This window comes from Syngnathus acus, chromosome 17 (assembly GCF_901709675.1).
Source record: "Syngnathus acus chromosome 17, fSynAcu1.2, whole genome shotgun sequence".
In the NCBI taxonomy this organism is placed as follows: Eukaryota; Metazoa; Chordata; class Actinopteri; order Syngnathiformes; family Syngnathidae; genus Syngnathus; species Syngnathus acus.
Genome location: NC_051102.1, coordinates 10,253,639 through 10,272,105, shown reverse-complemented (window position 1 = coordinate 10,272,105; position 18,467 = coordinate 10,253,639). Strand labels below are relative to the sequence as shown.

The 18,467-nt window shown below is 46.7% G+C and overlaps 3 protein-coding genes across 5 annotated transcripts; 2 read left to right on the top strand and 1 right to left on the bottom strand.

The window, feature by feature from the left end:
- Positions 1-542: 542 nt before the first annotated feature.
- On the top strand, positions 543-8,680 carry arhgef18a (rho/rac guanine nucleotide exchange factor (GEF) 18a). 2 transcript variants are annotated; one of them, XM_037275543.1, is made up of 20 exons: positions 543-691; positions 2,901-3,014; positions 3,221-3,315; positions 3,403-3,543; positions 3,964-4,214; positions 4,315-4,440; positions 4,625-4,742; positions 4,835-5,086; positions 5,143-5,219; positions 5,306-5,496; positions 5,583-5,641; positions 5,724-5,903; positions 6,002-6,136; positions 6,356-6,441; positions 6,519-6,578; positions 6,806-6,853; positions 6,934-7,410; positions 7,543-7,861; positions 8,008-8,088; positions 8,225-8,680. In XM_037275543.1, the coding sequence occupies exons 2-20, from the start codon at positions 2,941-2,943 to the stop codon at positions 8,368-8,370; spliced, it is 2,916 nt and encodes a 971-aa protein (XP_037131438.1). In that variant the 5' UTR covers positions 543-691; positions 2,901-2,940; the 3' UTR covers positions 8,371-8,680. The 2 variants fall into 2 exon arrangements, with proteins under 2 accessions (XP_037131438.1, XP_037131439.1); XM_037275544.1 differs by lacking the exon at positions 543-691 and having other exon boundaries at positions 3,012-3,135.
- A 196-nt stretch (positions 8,681-8,876) lies between these two features.
- Positions 8,877-16,467, bottom strand: sppl2 (signal peptide peptidase-like 2). 2 transcript variants are annotated; one of them, XM_037275549.1, is made up of 15 exons: positions 13,308-13,461; positions 12,424-12,534; positions 12,165-12,347; positions 11,998-12,087; positions 11,775-11,914; positions 11,541-11,683; positions 11,370-11,466; positions 11,131-11,247; positions 10,978-11,059; positions 10,829-10,903; positions 10,691-10,753; positions 10,524-10,623; positions 10,316-10,393; positions 10,085-10,245; positions 8,877-9,778 (listed from the first exon to the last, which is right to left on the bottom strand). In XM_037275549.1, exons 1-15 carry the CDS (start codon positions 13,401-13,403, stop codon positions 9,629-9,631), a joined length of 1,686 nt encoding a protein of 561 aa, XP_037131444.1. In that variant the 5' UTR covers positions 13,404-13,461; the 3' UTR covers positions 8,877-9,628. The 2 variants fall into 2 exon arrangements, with proteins under 2 accessions (XP_037131444.1, XP_037131446.1); XM_037275551.1 differs by lacking the exons at positions 12,424-12,534; positions 13,308-13,461 and adding an exon at positions 16,454-16,467 and having other exon boundaries at positions 12,165-12,335.
- Positions 13,982-17,563, top strand: dapk3 (death-associated protein kinase 3). Its single transcript, XM_037275558.1, has 9 exons — positions 13,982-14,102; positions 14,711-14,838; positions 14,945-15,305; positions 15,407-15,536; positions 15,654-15,702; positions 15,882-15,908; positions 15,986-16,138; positions 16,209-16,254; positions 16,394-17,563. Exons 2-9 carry the CDS (start codon positions 14,777-14,779, stop codon positions 16,922-16,924), a joined length of 1,359 nt encoding a protein of 452 aa, XP_037131453.1. The 5' UTR covers positions 13,982-14,102; positions 14,711-14,776; the 3' UTR covers positions 16,925-17,563.
- Positions 17,564-18,467: the final 904 nt, after the last annotated feature.

The following is an 18,467-nucleotide window of genomic DNA, read 5'->3' as shown; positions in this document are numbered from 1 at the left end:
GTACACTTGCAGCCCAAACAAAAAATGCTCGAAATATTGGAATGATTTCTAAAAGTAGCCTCAATACTAAATATGACAACAATTACGCTTTTTGGGGTGATGGTGGGACAATAGCCCCACCTGCTGGACAAATTATTTCTTCGTTGTATTGAAGGAAAGTACAGTATTAGGAGTGTACACTATTTTATACGGTAAATTACACAACTATTGCTTTTAAAATCGACCTTACAGATATGTTGATAATCATGCAATAAACTGTATTTTATATTTAAACAAAAAGCAGGAATATACTAAAATACATGAAAAAAAAAGTTAATATCATGGGATACAATCAATTATTTTCATTCCAAATATTTCCTTGGAAAACTAGATAATGGGGTAGCATCTTGTATACTTATTTTACTTAATATTTGGTACGGTGTTATACTCTCATTTCAATATTTATATGCATTTTATTGCTCAATGTTTTAGAATTTATTTGTGCGTTTAAAAATTGTGCGCTTTGAACGGAAGTAGGACTGTCGGCTCGTCCACAGGAGGCTGTTCCGTCGCGTTTACCGCCTCCCTCTTCACTTGTTCCTCGGGAATCCTCATTAGAGTTCTCCGTTGCTGTCATCGTCAAACTGAGGAAACACATTGTCTGTCTCGAAAGTTAACATTATAAAACCTTCGCCCGTACGTGTACCCCCAGGTAAGACTGACGTTTTTAGCGCGGACAACATATTGTGCTTTTTGTTTTTTAGAGGCGGGGAGCAATTATTGCGCAGCATAAGCTAAACTAGCTAACTCGACGTGCTTGCAAACTTTTAATTTGATTACAAATGACATAACTGGCCTCCTATTCTTTGGGTGCTTTTGAAGGATAACTTTTAAGGAATTTAAATTGGGGTGAATGGCTAACAAGTCAACACGGTAGCATACAGGTAGCCGAGTCACCTGCCGACCGCAGTCACACTCTGCACCTGTTGTGTCCTCGCCCGAAACTGTTGATTTCAAGCGACACCCTGCTGTCTTACTGCATTTTTCTTGTTTATTTCTCGTATTTGTTTATTCACTTTAATTGTCGGCAGTGTGATGGTGACTGAAGACAAGTTTGACTTGAATAATGTACTTGTCTGGTGCCTGTTTCATCTGTCATGTTGCGCGCGGATTGATACTTTAAAAGCGAGATTGAGACAAAATAGTGCGGTAGGCTTTTTTTTTTTTTTAGGCTGGCAGCACAAGTGACAAAAATACATACTATATATATGTATATGCATAATGGCAAGACTATTTGAAAAAAACACCTCAATATTATGAGAAAAATATGGAATTTGGCAAAGAGAAATATAAGTGGCAGTCAAAAATATAAGAAAATGTGTGATTACTGAGGAAAAAGTAAAAACATTGTTTTGGACAAAAGCAAAGTCTCTCAAATCAGGCATAATATCAAACTATGAAGTTTAAAGAGCCTTGAGGTTAATGATAGATCACTCCAATGTTGGAAAAGGTATTGCAGTGACTTATCTTGATTTCATTTTATTTCTATCTCATACTGGCCTTTGAACAGGAGGTGTGTAGACTTTATATATCCTCTGAATCTTTGCTGGCAAGCACATGGAATATTTTACTCCCTTTGCCAAGCATGTATGTCGCCCATAGCTCAAAAAACATTGTCATTTTTATAGTTCACAAGAAAACGGCATCTTATGTGACAAATAGAACTGTAGTAAGTAGTAGGCTGTGCGTAGGCGTGTATGTTGATTTGAGTTGAGCGTATATGTTGTGTACTGCATAGACAAAGTTGAGTTGTGCGGAGGATGGTGCAGTGTTTGCTGTGTGCACTGGCTGTGCAGCAGGCCACCTGGCAGACTTGCTGGTCGAGTTCCTTGTGTTGTGATGTGTGGGAATGACCCCGTATTTCACGCTGCCTTCCAGCCAGTCTATTGAGGTGTGGCTTGGGGCTCAATTGACAAGTTTTAATGTGAAGATTTCTGGTAGCCTAGTTGAAAGAAAAAATGGAGCGAACAAGCTGCTTTGACCTGCAACTTTTGAGACATTCACCCCCAACCCCTTCCAAATAAAAATGTCAGGGCTCTTAACAGCTCGATGCCTCCTAATGCTATGATGTTCTACCCTGTTGAAAGCGGGGCATCTTCCACGTCATGTGAATGTCAGCCGGCGGTGGCTTGTTTTTGTTTTTGTGTGCTGGTCATGATGATATTAAGATCTGCATGTTGCACCTTCGGCAGGTATGAGCAGATGAAAGCGAACTGCCGCCGTCACATCTGGGCCGTGACCACGTTTCCCACAGTGCACTTGCGGTGTTTGTCGGGGAGCTGGTCCGACCTGAGCTCCTGGCAGGCTTCGCTGATTTTGCGCTGCCGTGTTGTTTGTATTCGAAGGCTCCCTTCTTGTCTCTCTTTTGCAGGGAGCTGCTGTGTCAACACACTATCAACGCTCTTAATCATTCAACCCTTCTATTCTGTTGTCCCTTTCGGTTCAAGCCACGGCTGTAGGCAGATGGCCGACCGGCTCTGAGATAACTTGTTAACCTCTGAGCCCGTTTTGAACCGCGTTGCTCAGCAACACCGAGGAAATGAGAATGCTACAATGTCAAGTAGGCAGTTTACAGCTTGTCGACTGTAACGGTGTAAATTTATTGTTCCCTCAAAATAACTCAACATGTACCCATTAATGGGCGGGGGGGGGGGGTCTCATGAAACCCACTTTTCTTGTGCAAAGAATCTATTTTAGGGTTCTCCAAAGAAACTCAGTTGCGCTCTCTGGAAAGCTCAAGAAAAAAAAATGTTGGCCTCATAAGTTTGGTCAACACATGTATCATAACAGGACTCATGAAAAGCCCCAAGGAAGACTCATGGACAAAATTCACGTTGTTTTCTTTTTGTCTTTGTGCTCAGTGTAGCAGATGGCATCCCTGGTTCCCTCCTGGCTCCAGGCATGACAGTCACCCCCACCCAAGACAAAGCTCAGCCCGGTTCACCCTCGTACAAGGACGCTGCAAGAAACTTCAGGTGTGCCGGCGGCAATGACTCTGATCAACTGGTTTCTCCTCATACTTGACTCACATTTCACATCCCACACAAAACGGCTGAAGAAACAAACACCGCTTCATTTGAGCAAACGCTAAGCTAGGTTGTGTGTGATCAGCAAGAAGATATCCTTTGGTATTGAGCAATGTTTCCACTCTAACTGTTTTTCCTCCGACATCCACAAATAGCTCCGACCCAGCACGGATGGATGAGGTGGAGGGCATCCGGGGGAGGGTTGTCTTCGAGGATGCCATTTCCCTGGCTGAGCCCATCAATCTGGAAGGTCAGCTCTGTCTTTCTTTTGGCAGAAAGAAAAGACACGCATACATATGTGTCAATGTTTGTTTTAATGTCAATGTTTCTCCTCCAGATGACCATTACTCTGCGCTGCGAGGCGGGCTGGAGCGTGACAGTCAGAACCTGGAAGCAGAATCATGGAGCGCGGCAGCCAACCCAGACTACATGCAAACTCTGGACCGAGAGGCCATCAAAAGACAGGATGTCATCTATGGTGCGCACTAGCTACTTTGTCTAACTTCATCTGATTGATATTGCGTTTGTGGAATATGAGAAGGGAAAATTAGGTATCCAGCTCAGGGGGTGGCCATTTTGGCACTTGCTGTCCACTGAAAATGACAGTTGCTCAGCTTCAGAAAACTGCTGAGCTGTGATTGGCTGTGACCTGAAACCTAGCAACAGCAGCAAATGGCAATATGGCCGCCCACTATGGATAAAAACAGGTGGATTTTGCATGTTGAATGCATATTTCACAAACCAAACATAAATCACAACACTGTGTTTCGACGGCTGGGGCCGCACCGAAAATATTATTGCAAAGAATCTTTGGCTATTGATTTCTACTTTCAGCTGTCAACATGGCACATGGATGTGACTGCAATGCCATTGACTTTATTTTTTTGCAATTTCCTAGAGCTGATGCAGACGGAGATGCACCATGTGCGCACGTTGAAGATCCTCCGGCACGTCTACATGCACGAGCTGCGCCAGTCCCAGCTGCTAAACGAAGACAAAGTGGACACGCTGTTCCCCGGCTTGGACGCCCTGCTCAAGCTGCACCAGCACTTCCTGGACAACTTCAAGTTGCGCCAAAGTCAGTGTCAAGAGCGGGGCAGTCCCAACAGCTACCAGATCACGCAGCTGGGAGACATACTCATCTCACAGGTAGGGCAGATGCTGGAGAACGGGTTGCCTTTTTTTAAAACTGTGAGTGAAGAAATGTTTGTGCTTCTGAACAATGTTGCTTTTTTTTTTTTTACCTTAGTTTTCTGGCTCGGTGGGTACAAAAATGAAGGAGTGGTACGGCGTTTTCTGTAGCCGTCACACCGAAGCTGTCAGCTTTTACAAGGAGCAGCTACAAAGCAACAAGAAGTTTCAAAGCCTCATGAAGGTAAGCGAGACACGAACTCTCGGCCCAGAGCTGAAACCTGAGAGGGTTCATTTTCCGACCTATCCGGACTGGGAGCCACAGATGGATCAGTTAACTGCTGAAGATGATGGAAAATAATTGAGAGTTTTAAATGGGGGGTGCTTAGAGTTTTTCACTTTAATTTCATGTGCGTGTCTTCCACCAGAAAGTTGGTCAGCTGGTCCTGGTGAGAAGGTTGGGTATCCCCGAGTGTTTCCTGCTGGTGACGCAGCGCATCACAAAGTACCCCGTCCTGGTGGAGCGACTCATACAGAACACTGAAGGTAAACAATGAGTGGAACTATTCTCTCATTTGCAATTTCTCGTACATACTCTTCACAAACCCCGCCCCCCTAATATACGGTACGCCTTTCAGTCGACACCGACGACCACGAGTCTCTGCTCCAAGGCCTGGCGGCCATCAAGGATACCATCTCCCGAGTGAACGACGGCGTCAGGCACTACGAGCAGGCCTCCCGCCTCCGTGAGATCTACTTTCGACTGGAGCCCAAGTCGGTGGGGCGGCTGAAAGACGGCCAACTCATCCGCCGGGAGGATCTGATCCAGGGCAACCGGACTCTGCTGCACGAAGGCCCTGTCACCTGGAAGTCTTCTGGCAGACAGAAAGGTACATTCTTATTCTTGACAAAGGGTGTGGACTGACTCTTCTTTGATCTTCCTCAGAGATACATGCTGTGCTGCTGTCAGATGTGCTCCTGCTCTTACAAGATAAAGATCAGAAGTTTGTTTTTGCTGCTGTAGTGAGTGACATGTCAGGGGGGGGGCATCTCTGGTTAATTAAGATTAAAAAAAGAAAACACACAGACCCTGGTGTTTTATCACGCAGGACAATAAACCGCCGGTGATCAGCCTTCAAAACCTGATTCTCAGGGAGGTGGCCCATGAGGATAAGGCCATGTTCCTCATCTGCGCGTTCATCTCCATGCCGCAGGAGGTGTACGAGATGTACGAGCTGCACACCGGCTCCAAGGAGGAGCGCCTTGCCTGGATGGGCCGCATACGAGACGCCATAAATCGGTGAGAAAGCTTCCTGGGTCTACGTGCTGCTTTGCTCTTGAAATGGCTTTGTCGATTTCAAAATGACGACTGTTATTGCGGTCCAGTTACGCGGAGGAGGACAAAGACTTCCAGGAACTGAAGAGTAGACTGCAAGAATATCGAGGTAAGAGTCGAGACGTTCTGTGTGTTTCCGTACTTATTCATATTAATAATGCTGGTTTCTTTTTTTTTTTTTTAATGGGCAGAGCGTTTAAAAGCCAGAGATGAGCACATCGAGCTGTGCCTGTCCGAGAAGTTGCACATTTTCAGCGTCATGTATCAAGACATGACCGGCCAAGAGAGCCCCGCAAGAAGGCTATTGCTGCGAGGAGACCCCACTGATCTCCAGCAGGGCGAAACATTGCTCAAAGGAGCCCTCGATGAAGGTAGGGAAAAAAAATCACATTTCTATGTCTTTTGACTTGTGCTGATGCTGACGGGGTTCCTCTTTTTTCTATGTTCTTTATTGGACGCCTTTCCACAGTGGAAAGTCTTCAAAACCTGCTCTTTAGCACAAGAAAATACCCCACTAACATCCAGGTGGGCGATCACGTAATACCGTGGAGGTCACACGGGAGGGCCGAGGCCTCGGGGCCGGCCGACATGAACCCATCTGCAAGTAAGATCCGTTGGACACACTGGAATGATGAATCCACCACGTATATGTCTAATTATCATAGTTTCTTAGATAAGCCTAATTGTTGTAGCTTATTCCGCATTTGGCAAGTCACAATTTTTATGTAATCGGGGGGGAAAAAAAACGGTCAAACTGTAACCACTGCATTAAATTCAGGCATGGTCCCTCACGATAAGATGTCCCCCTTGTTGTGTTGATCAGATCACACGTCTTCCGATGGGGATGCGGTCGACAGGCTCAGCGGCGGCAGCTTTGAAACCGACGACGCTCAGAGCCGGGAGCAGCCTGTGAGTGACGTCAACGTAAAGCTTAGGCCCGCCGTCTGGCACATTATCTGAAACCTTCTTTTTGCTGTCTCCTGAAGGCCAACAGCTACACGTGGGGGCCTAGTTGGGCTTCAGCCGCCAGCGACTTCCAAGCTGAGGTGACACTTTATCCTCGGAGTCATACAATCGCTGGTGGAGCTTGGAATTTTTTTCCTCTGGGATTTTTTTTAATTTTTATTAAATTCAGTATACGGACTGTATGTTCCCTATGAAGGATGGGTGGAAATGTGGGAAAGAAATCCCGGAAAAATCGTACAATAGCCAAAGGTCACTTATGACTCTTAATTCGAGGTCTCATTTCCCATGACTATCATTTGGTTTGCAGGTGCATGACCGTGTCATACTGCTAGCCCAGAGGCTGTATACATTACAAGTAAGTTGTGAACTGCTTTGCCACCACCATGAAACAAGTGGATTGTGAACATGATTATTTTTCAACCTTCGCCCACCCAGGCCATCGTGGCCCAGCAGGACAGTCAGATCGAGCTCCAGCACATCCTGCGGTCAGACGGCGGCAGAGCCTCGCGGCCCTCTAGCAGCACCTTGCTGGAGCAGGAAAAGCAGCGCAATCTGGAGAAGCACAAGGAGGACCTGGCCAACCTGCACAAGATGCAGGCGCAACACCGCGAGGCGCAGCAACGCTGGGAGAAGGACCGAGAGCGCCAGAGTGTCTACACGGAGGCGCTGGAGACCCAGCTGAAGCTGCGGGAGGACGAGTGCGTCCGGCGTGAGGAGAGGCTCCGCCAGGAGAAGGCGGAGTACGACAGGCAGTGGGAGAACTACCAGCAGGGTCTGGAGCGCCTCAGGGAGACCACCAAAGCCGTGGAGAGGGAAAAAGAAAGCCTGAATCAGGAGAAAGAACGTCTGGAAGACAAGTTCAAGAAGTACACGGAGGCTCTGAACGCGGGGAACGTCAACTATGATGATGCGGTGAGTTTGAACCACATAGTAAGGTAATTGTGGCATCTGTCTCTTCCAAAAGTAACATTTCAAAGTGGCTTCAAACGTTTGAACAGTAATGCTACTCTAAGTTCAAATATGTGTGACATGTTTCCTCCCCAGTACGTCAGTCTGTCCAGCTACCAGTCATTCAGGGGCAGCCTTGCCACCAGCCCGAACGGAGGCGCCCCACGTCCCCATGTCCTACTGGCCAGCTCCCGCGACAATAAGAAGGAGACGCCGCCTAAAGTCCCGCCGCGCAAGGAGAGCATGAGCGTCCCTCCGGCGGCCAAGCCCGAGCTACCCGTGCACCTGGTCAGCACCACCAACCAGGTGCACAAGGCGGCCGGCGTGGTGCAGCAAATCCCCACCAAGCTAGCCACCAAAGCCAAGGACAAGGGCTTCCGTATGAAGGCGGCGCACCAGAGGGCCCACAGCGCAGGTATTCATCATCATCCGACGTCCTCCGTGACACGTCTGCTTTGCATTCATGGTGGACCACTACCAACCATCATCTATTCATATTTACTGTTATCTATCGTATCATCTGTCTTCCTATCTGCATGTTTGACGTCTCTGTGCTCGCAGCCTCCATCGACGTGAGCCAGCTTGTGCCCATCAGAGTGACGGGGAAGGAAGGAGGCAGTATGAGAGCCGTCTCCCGCTCGGGTAAAATAATACAAGATGTTTTTAGGATTCCGTCCTGTTTACCTTTTGACATTGTGAGCCCAAGATGCCACCTATCTATCGATCGATCGATCAGAAGTGACTTACCTCATTTCCTTCAATGTTGCATTTTACTTAGATGACACGTCTGGTCAAGGCAGCAGCGTGAAAACGTCGCAGTCCTTCATGCATTTACGAAGTCATGTGGAGGCCCAGGCCCCAGTCCCACCCCCATTCCCCAAGGAAGTGCTGGAGAAGCCAAAGGAGAAGGTGATATTCATTTAATTCATGCTGTTATGGACTAAGGAGTGGAAGGACTATGTCTACTTCAAGGTATTGGACTCAAATATGTTTTTCTCAAAACATTTTTGCGTGAGCTGGGGGGGGGGCAGAAGCCATTTTGCACAGTGGAAAAATATGTAATGTACTCATGTTCTTAGATTGCCAAACACTTTTTTTGACAAGTGTATTTTTTTATTCCAAATGAATGCTGTTTTATGACCTTTCTAATTTAATGGTGTGTGGAAGCTACTGCAAAACAGAGTTCAGAACAAGCGCAGCTTTTGATTAAAAAAAAAATGCTGCAATATTGAAATATTTTTCCCTAGCTAATAGTCTATGGAATAATTAAGACTTTACTGTTTTATTACTATTTATTGTCTTAGGATGGATATATATAGAGTGCAAAACTAACTCGATAATTGTAGATGTTTCTTTTTCAGTTTTACAAAAACAATTTACTTAACTAAATGTATGTTAGGAGAATAAGAATAAAAACCACAACTCCGATATTTCCGCAAAAGGTGTTCAGTGTTTATTTACTCAACGGCAAAAGTCAATATTTCATTCTGTTGTCTTCAATCGAGACACTGAACACAACTAAAAGGAGTACATTGGTCTTAAAACCTATACAGCATAGGAGAGCACATCATATATACAAGACAGATTATGTACATTAAAAACACAGGGGAAAAAAATTACATATGAGATGTGCAAATGTTTCATAGCAACTAACTTGACTCTCCTAACTTGAATTTTGGCTCCTGTGGGCATCCAAAGTATTCTTTTATTCAAAGGTTTGCTCCACTAATATACAGTCTTCACTACAGCTTTTAGTTGTAATACTAGGTAGGAAATCCACATTATAGCATGCAAAACAAAACCCAAAATAGATATAGCATAAAGAAAAGGTAATTTAAAAAAAAAAAGGTTCAGCGATCGCACCAACTCGTGCTTGTGTCACGAGACGCATGACTGTCATCACAGCTGATCAACCAAAAGCATGCATCTGCACGTTTCCTCATTTGATTTGATGTTAAAACATCCAGTTTGGTTTTCTTCGTGTTTCAATTTTGGAGATCCATGCTTTTTGTTGGACAGCAACGATGCATGTGAACTAATGCTGTCGTGAGCAAACATTTGGGCCTGGATAGGAACATATTCCCTCGTTCTATCCATCATTCCCTTTCAAAGTGAGGTATAAACCACTTGCGGCGCCTCTTTTAATGTCCATGTCGTGCAACACGCTGTGGAAAATAAACTTTTAGTTGAGCTTTTCCTCGTTTTCGGCGAGGGGCACGTCCTGAGGCGGACCGGGGTCTTGGCTCTGATTGGCTGAGTCAGCGCCTGGCGGCACTTTGGGTTGCGTCCCCGCTGTTTGTGTACACTTGATGGGCGCGAGAACTATGGCAGGCTGTGAGGGATAAAAATGAAATGAGGGTGACTTTAAGGAAGCGTCAAGACTCTGATTTCCAATTCATGTATTGATTGACAGTATATTATTGCTGTCCCACAAAAAGCATGTGCCTCCAGTTTTAGGAAATGGATCCAATAGTTCCTCAGCAGCAGACTAGATAGAACCCGAGATAGAATAATAAACAACCAGTTGGAATGTATCAAATAAAAAAAGGTTATCTTTATTCTATTTAAAGTATATTTTTGTTTCCTGGAGCCAAAAGCATATTGCGTAGGTGCACACTCATATCAAACTGGTATTCACCACAAATCCGCTGCCGGTCCAGAACTGAGGCAGCTCTCTGCGCCATAGCGCCACCGCCAGGCTGGTGAGCAGAGTGCAAGGCACCAAGTAGAGCAAGGCTGGCTGGCCCATCTGCATCATGGCCAGCGCCACGAAGGTGATCAGCAGCCCCACGCCGTACGCTAAATGTAGGAGAGACGGACGGCTCCGTCGTAAACCCAAAACACGGCCCATCGATTCATCGTTACGTACCGATTGTACAGGCCACAAAGTAGATCCTGGAAGACTGCATCAAAATGTCGAAGCGGTGACAGTACACCACCAGCAGTCCTGAGGGGGGAGCGGGGTGGAATGATGTCAGTTTATTTATTTATGATTTAAATTTGGGGGGGTCACTTTTGTAAAGAGTTGCGCCTTGCCGTATGTCTAAACTTAGGTTTAGTAGTTGTCATTTAATCACCTGGCACCAGGATGTCGCCAAAGCCCAGCAGGGAGAAGGGCCGATCGCACAGGGCGAGGGGTGAGGAGTTCAAGCGCGGCACCTTGAGCACCATCGGAAGCTGCGGCCGACCACCCCGACAAAATCAAGCTGGGAACCAACTTTTTAGGTAACATTACACCACTCACCTTTTCGTGCGTGGCTGAGTCAGAGGGGCCTGCCGCCACCTCCACCATGATACTCTCACCGCTCTGCGCAGAGAGAATGCACCGCATGAAATGACCGAGAAGTCACAACTTGGAATGAAGAGGCATCTGTGACGCTACCTTGGTGAAGAAGGGCGTGATGAATACAAAAAAGACGTCGTAGACGAAGAGCACTGTCAGTAGTAAAGTGCAAGCCTGCCGCAGAGGAAATGAAGAAATATCGCCACTTCAGTTCAGAGCTTTAAAGATATGTTTGTGTGTTCTCGTACCTTAAATGTGGGCAGTCTGACAGTTTTGAGCATGTAGAGACAGAAGGCGATGCCCAGGGTGTCCTGCAGCACCCACGCCCACCTTGGACCACACATCCCAAAAAAAACCTTGGTGACTTTTTGTTCAACAAATAACAGCGTCTTTCCACTCACTGGTCCTCGTTGCGAAACACCATCCAGGTGATGCTGATGCCCACGCACAGTGTTGACAGCAGCAGGGCGCGTACTTGAGGACGCTTGTGCAAGTAGGGAAGGTTGTTCTCTGGAACTCTGTGTCGGGCAGAGGGAATGGAGTATCTCGCTCGGGTTCTTATTTGTGCTGGGCCTCTGTTCCAAAGCCCCACAAAGATTGACGGCTCACTGCATTTGGAGTAAGGCGTCAACTGTCTCACCTGCACTTGCAGAAAGGAATGCGGCGCACAAAAGGCCACAAGCAGCTGTAGAGGCCCACGGATGATGCCAGGCAGAAGATGCCTATCACCCAAATTGCTGCAACCGAGGAGAAAATTGTGTCAGAACAACGATTCACATGTACTTCTTGACTTGTTCCACGTGTGTGTTACCCAGGCTGTCGTAGAAGAAGTAGAGCAACACCAGCATGCTGCAGCACATGACCACAAACACGCAGATCATGATGGGCGTCACATCCAGAGTCTCCTCGTCCTGCTTGTCCGCCCCATCGTCACGCTTGTGCTTCATGTAGCGCCTGGGTGCGGAAGAAGGAATACAAGGTAGATACCATCAGGGAGTGCTGTGTTTTTTATTCATGTGGAAGCCCCCCGCCTCCTCCGGCTTACTTCTTGCGGTCCTTGCTACCAGCCCAATGGCCACCGACTGCGACAGTTCCCACAGCCATGAGGAAGATGATAACCATGTTGTAGTCCAGCACCGGCTCTTTGGGGGCATACATGGCCACCTGTCTGCCCTTGGCAAACATCTACCGCGGAAACCATCAGTCAACTCAAGTGTGACATTCAGGCATCATTAGCAAAGGGAAAATACATTTTAAAAAGGAAGAACCTTGCTTATCTCCAGCATGTCAGAGTAGCTGAGCAACGCGACGGGGATGTCAATTTCCTCGTACTGAGTCTTGTTTCCCGCTGGCGGCGTCTGAATTCAAACCAAAGCAAATTGCCAGGCGCCACCACATTCAATGGGAACCGTTCCATCCGAATGTTACAAGTTACCAGTCTGTCCTTGCTGACGATGAGCAGACCCTTGGCCCCGCTCATCTGTGCCAGGCGGACCTTCTCGTAGAAAGTGCAGTTACCCCTCATCACCATGGCGATGCGGTTGGGGAAGCCCCCCTCAGGGACGTCGGTGGGTGAGCACAGGACCGACGAGGTGAGGTCGTAGATCTGGAGACGCGACTGCAAATACAAGGGAGGGACCAAATGGAGGTCTCCCTGGATCTATATGGAAGCTGGGTACTAGTTGAGGACTCACCGCCTTGTTGAGATCCTGAGGCAGACGTGCCCACTGTGAGTTAAAGAAGATGCAGTAGTCCTTCCCTTTGCTTTCATCGCTGAAATGAGCCATGCCGTGCTCTGCTGCCACCTGTATCCATGGACGGGGATCAAAACAGTGGTGCTTTGAGATACAAATAGATGCGAGAGTTTTCAAGGAACTAATTCGACTAGTATCTCAAGGTCCTGTTTTAAAACCACTTTTGGCGTTATTCACCTAAAATGGCCGTTGACGTGGAAATGACTCATGGAAAATAACCTTGTACACTCAAGGGCCACATCATTAGGTACACTAATACACCGGAACAGTCAAAACAAGACCAATTAAAGACATATCATCTTTGACAATAGCAGGTTGATGTTCCGAGCATGACTGGATCTTACTAGCATTAGTGCTAGGTAACAAAAGGTAGTGATGGCACACCGAGACACCCCACGCGTGGTTGACGTGAAACATTTGAGTAAGATTCAAAACCAAAAGGTCTTGTGGTATGATTCATCTAATCCACGTATGAATGTAATGGGGTAAAACGTCACGCTTCCACCGCGGTGACGAGTTTTAGCTCGAATGCTAGCAGTTAGCTCTACCCACTCTCATCCAAAATGACTCCAGTGCGGACGTGCAAGCATTTAAAACACCGTTTAACACCGTTACAGTTGAGCTACATGATGCTACTAAGTTGCCATTTAGTGACATATTTGACCAAGCTAGTAAGAGGGAAAAGTGAGTGTTCTGTTTTGTTTTGATCAACGAGGTGACGTTGTGGCTAGCACGATGTTCGTCGCTGGGCTCAACAGGAAAAGCCCACCGCGGGGAAGGGGATTTTAGGTAGAAAAATGTTGATTTAAATGTCGCCCACCCACCTGGTGGATGACAAAAATAGCGGCCCAGGTTAGCGCTCCGAGGCCGGGGACCGTCATTGTGAGTCCGGGCTCGTATGTTGCTGCTCTGAGCCCCATCCAACAGAAATGCAGCCCACCGCTAACTGGCTTGAAGACGCGCCCATTCAATGACGCCACACCCGGAAATGTTCCATGGTACGTACATAAAGAACTTTAAAAAAGAATAAACTATTCCTACTGGAAGACTGTAGTTTTTTTTTTAAAAAATAAATTACAATATGCTGCACTAATAACCACTTAATGTTTATAGAGCACGTCCAATGTGCATGCGTGTATATTATCCAAATGTCATATTTGTCATTATAAGTCACTGGGCCAACCCAATGGTTTGATATGTCTTTCTATTCGTTATGTTACAGTAAAGTGTTATTATCGGTGTATTGTGCTTTTGAAGCTTAGCGTCGCGTGCTCCTCTTGACTCACTGCGGCAAGTTAAACCTCGATATGACGTCATTCCATATGTTTTCCCTTCTGCACCGGAACTTGGCATATTTTGTTTTTCTGGAAAATACAATAAAAAAGAGAACATCCACAAATTTGCATGCGCGAATATTACAATCCTTTTTATTTGACTGGGGAGTATTAATTTGCTCTTTGTATTTGTATTATCGAAGGCATTCGACTGCCTTAACTAAAAGCTTTATTCTGACAAATCAAAACGGAAGTTCTGTGAGGGTGTCGTTCACTGGCGTTACATTTCTACTCAAACGGACAGTTACTTGGACCGGAATGCGGCATTAGTAAACCAACAGAAACGTAAGTACTCCCTCTAAAATACGTGACTTGTTTTTTTCCCACTGCAAACCGGTCTTTATTAGGCGTTTTTCAACAATCGTCAAGCTGTGTTTCAACAACGGCTTGTTGAGCTAGCTGGTCAGCTAAGCTAACTACCGTCCCGAGTGCCGACTGATTCTTTTTTCCTATGCTCCCCCCCCAAAGACGATTGTAATCCAAATATCACTTGTTTCTTTCCGAATTTTGTCATCATATCTTTGCTTCACGCGTGCGCGCTGTTTTTTGTTTTGTTTTTCCGTTCCTATTCTAATGTCACCACAATATGTTCAATACAAAGTTGCGAGTGACCGACTGTCGTTCTTGTGATAATCAAAGCTGTTTTCCTGTGTTTTCCATCTTAGTGTTTCTTATCACTAAGTAGAAAAGACTGTTAGTACAGTAGTCCCTTTAACTGAGTCATTGGCAAGGAGATGATGTAAGTAGGACTGGAATGCAGGGGGCTCTCTGACATCATCTTCAACACTTGTCCAAATAAGGAGGAAAGAAACGAAAGAGCATGTGATGTCAATTTGAATGTAGTTGCCTCGAGCCAACTCTTTTCTTGTATGTGCGTAATCATGCCTTTGCAGTGTAACGCACACTGACACGCAAAAGGAAGGCTGCCGAGCCAGCAGCTTTGGCGCAGCCGACACGTCATGGCTGGCTTCAGGCAAGAGGATGTGGAGCTGCACTATGAAATGGAAGAGGAGCTGGGCAGGTATATCATAAGCAGACTTCTCCGGAGGGTGGTCCTAAAACGCTTGTGTGGTGGCATTACACAAAAAACACTCACGCGTACTCTTGATTGTGTCTCGTCTCCTCAGCGGTCAATTCGCCATCGTGCGCAAGTGCAAAGAGAAGAGCTCGGGCAACGAGTATGCCGCCAAGTTCATCAAGAAGCGCCGCCTGTCATCCAGCCGGCGGGGTGTGAGCCGCGAGGAGATCGAGCGCGAGGTCAACATCCTGCGCGAGATCCAGCACAGCAACATCATCACGTTGCACGACATCTTCGAGAACAAGACGGACGTCATCCTCATCCTGGAGCTGGTGTCCGGCGGCGAGCTCTTCGACTTTCTCGCCGAGAAGGAGTCGCTGAGCGAAGAGGAGGCCACGCAGTTCCTCAAGCAGATCCTGGATGGCGTGCACTACCTGCACTCCAAGCGCATCGCACACTTTGATCTCAAGGTACGGACACGAGACGCTTCATGAAGTACACCGGCAGCGACCAATCCCGTGCTTTATTACATATAGCATCTCTTCATATTTGTTGTCGTGTTTCCTTGCAGCCCGAGAACATCATGCTGCTGGACAAGAACGTTCCCAATCCCAGGATAAAGCTCATTGACTTCGGCATCGCCCATCAGATCAAAGCCGGCAACGAGTTCAAGAACATCTTTGGAACGCCTGAGTTTGTAGGTGGGTTTCGCTGCCCAACACCACCTCCACAACGGATTCCGTTTCTTGCCGAGTGAGCGACTTTTTGTGGTCCACATCTGTTTCACATTGACGACTTGGTTCCTCTGCGCTTTGCAGCTCCAGAAATAGTCAACTACGAACCGCTGGGACTGGAGGCGGACATGTGGTAAGACAACAAACTTCTTTGCTCTGTGACCCTGCTCGACAACATACTGCAAACGTTTGACATTTTTGGCAGTAGTCCGGTTTTAACCTGTTTACGATAGTTATTTTATTAGCCTATTTAAACATTGCGAGCCTTCCCCATGTGACATTTTCAAGCGATATTTTCTTCCTTCTGTACAGGAGCATCGGGGTCATCACTTACATCCTGTAAGTGTCGTTTCACACAACATGTGTCAACAGCTTCACTCGGCCATTCTCAAAATTGACATGACGTTTCCCTGCAGCTTGAGCGGCGCTTCTCCGTTCCTGGGCGAGACCAAGCAGGAGACACTGACCAACATCTCGGCGGTCAACTACGACTTTGACGAGGAATACTTCAGTAACACCAGCGAGTTGGCCAAAGATTTCATACGACGCCTGCTGGTCAAAGATCCCAAGTAGCAGACTATAGCTCAATTGGTTTCTTCACATTGTTGCTGTCTTGTTCTGACTGACTTGTCATTGCAGGAAGCGAATGACCATCGACGACAGTCTTCAACATCCATGGATTAAGGTGATTTACCAGCTTCTTTCACTGTCGTAAAAAAAAAGACGATCACAGATTATCGGTAAAGCGTTTTGTCCCAGCTGATACGAGACGAGATTGTGGTACGAGTTTACAAGACCGACATTGCTGCTTTACTGTCATCCAGGTGATCAAGCGGCGCAACGTGCGCCAGGAGGAGCGCGACCACAAGCCGGAGCGCCGGCGCCTGAAGACCACACGTCTGAAGGAGTACACCATCAAGTCCCACTCCAGCATGCCGCCCAACAACACCTACGTCAACTTCGAGCGCTTCTCGCAAGTCCTGGAGGAGATCGCGGCGGCCGAGCAGGGGCTTCGCCAGCTCGAGCGCAACCGGCGCTCGTGCCGCGACGACGTGGCGGCGCTGCTGTCCATCTATGAGGAGAAGGAGGGCTGGTACAAGGAGGAGAGCCGAGGCATCTCGGGCCAGCTGGGCGCCGTCCGCCAGGAGCTGCAACGCACGCAAGCGCAACGCAAGAAGAGCCAGGAAGACGCCCGGGGAGCCGCGCAGGCTGCCGGTGCGCTCAAGCGCAAGTTTGGACGCCTGGAGAACCGCTATGAGGCGCTGGCCGAGCAGGTGGCGCATGAGGTGCGCTGGGTGGAGGAGCTGGTGCGCTCCATCGCCGCAGACAAGGACCGGCAAGAGAGCGCACCTTGAGGCTGCGCTTCAACACGCTCCTCACCTTTAATTTATTATTTTACACTTTTTTTTTTCTTTTTTTTTAACGGGCTGTCATTCTTACTCGCTCATTAAATTGTTTATTATTTTGTTTTTATTAACGTCAGCTTGTCACAAATGAGGCAGGGCAACCATGTGCAACATAAACTTTTTAATTAGGGTAAAGGGGAAACTGGAACTCCAGCAGGGAAGGTGCACGGAGCAGGGTGATGAGCGTGCAGACAAGGGCAAGGCAAGTTTGTAGTCGGTGAGAGGTCGAAGGTCAAAGCTAACAAAAAGCGAAACAGGCGGGAAGCAAGCGGGACGCAAGCGGGCGTTTTGCTACAAAGTCAATCAGGCAAACGGGAACAGAGCAAGAACAGGTGGCAGGCACGTGTGTGTCTAAGTAGACAAACAGGCAGGAGTGATGGCAGTTTGAATAGTTAACCAACATTCCATTCTTTTTTCATTCTTTTTTTTTTTTTTACACATTCCATATTTTGTATAGAAAGAACAAACATATTTTTTACCCCATTGGCACTTATGATTAGAGCAGTGTTTGAAAATATATTTTTTATTGTATATGTGTAAACAAGCTGGAAACATTTGACAGCTTTTTTCCAATAAAACGTTTTCCCTGTAAATTGTTTTTGTACAGTCTTAACACCTGGACTAACATTTACATAACTTTCTGTTCAGCCAAACATCTCATGTCCTGGATTCATCTGTCATCTACAGAGATGTCTTCATACCTGGATTAGATCCCACTCGGTGACTGCAAGTCACCCAGTGGTCTGGTTCTTGGTTACAGTCTACTACGTAGAATACCTTCCATGGAACTACACACATTCATTCATTCATCATCGGGGTCAACCACACACTACTTGGTGCTGTCATAAAGCAACGGAGGTCCCAGGAGATAGCCTATACCAGGATTGATTTCAAAGCATCATTATTATTATTACTTGACTTCGGTATAATGGCAAAGACCAGCAGTATAACAAAATATGCCATCTTTACTTTATTTCATTCATTTTTACGATTAATATTATTGATCACAATGGCACCTGGGAGTATGTAGGTGACGGGAAGGTGACTGCTGTTGGTAGCTGCAGGCGTTATAAAAATAGACTGCTGAGTGCTGACAGCAGCAAATGGAGGCAAGCTGCTTCTGGACATCACCAGCAAAAAAATGATTAATGAGGTGTAAAATATGGCCTGGGAGAAAAAAAAAACCAGTATAACATTTGCGAATGTTCCCAGGAGCATTGTTGGGATATGCTGGCTGCTGGAGGCTTGGTTTTGCCTTATTAACTTGACCTTGTCTATTACTTGGTCTTGCCTTATCCAAGAGAAAACATTTAGAGGTTTCACTATCCGCAAGCAAACTTGATTGTGCACCTTTTTCCCGACTTATCTGGCCCCAAATTATATTAAAAAAAAAAAAGCTTCACAAAATAAATAACATGATACAAGAATGTAATCAAGAGGATGCTCGATAACCCCGAACTCCACTGAGCTTGGGACGTTCAGTGCTATCGGG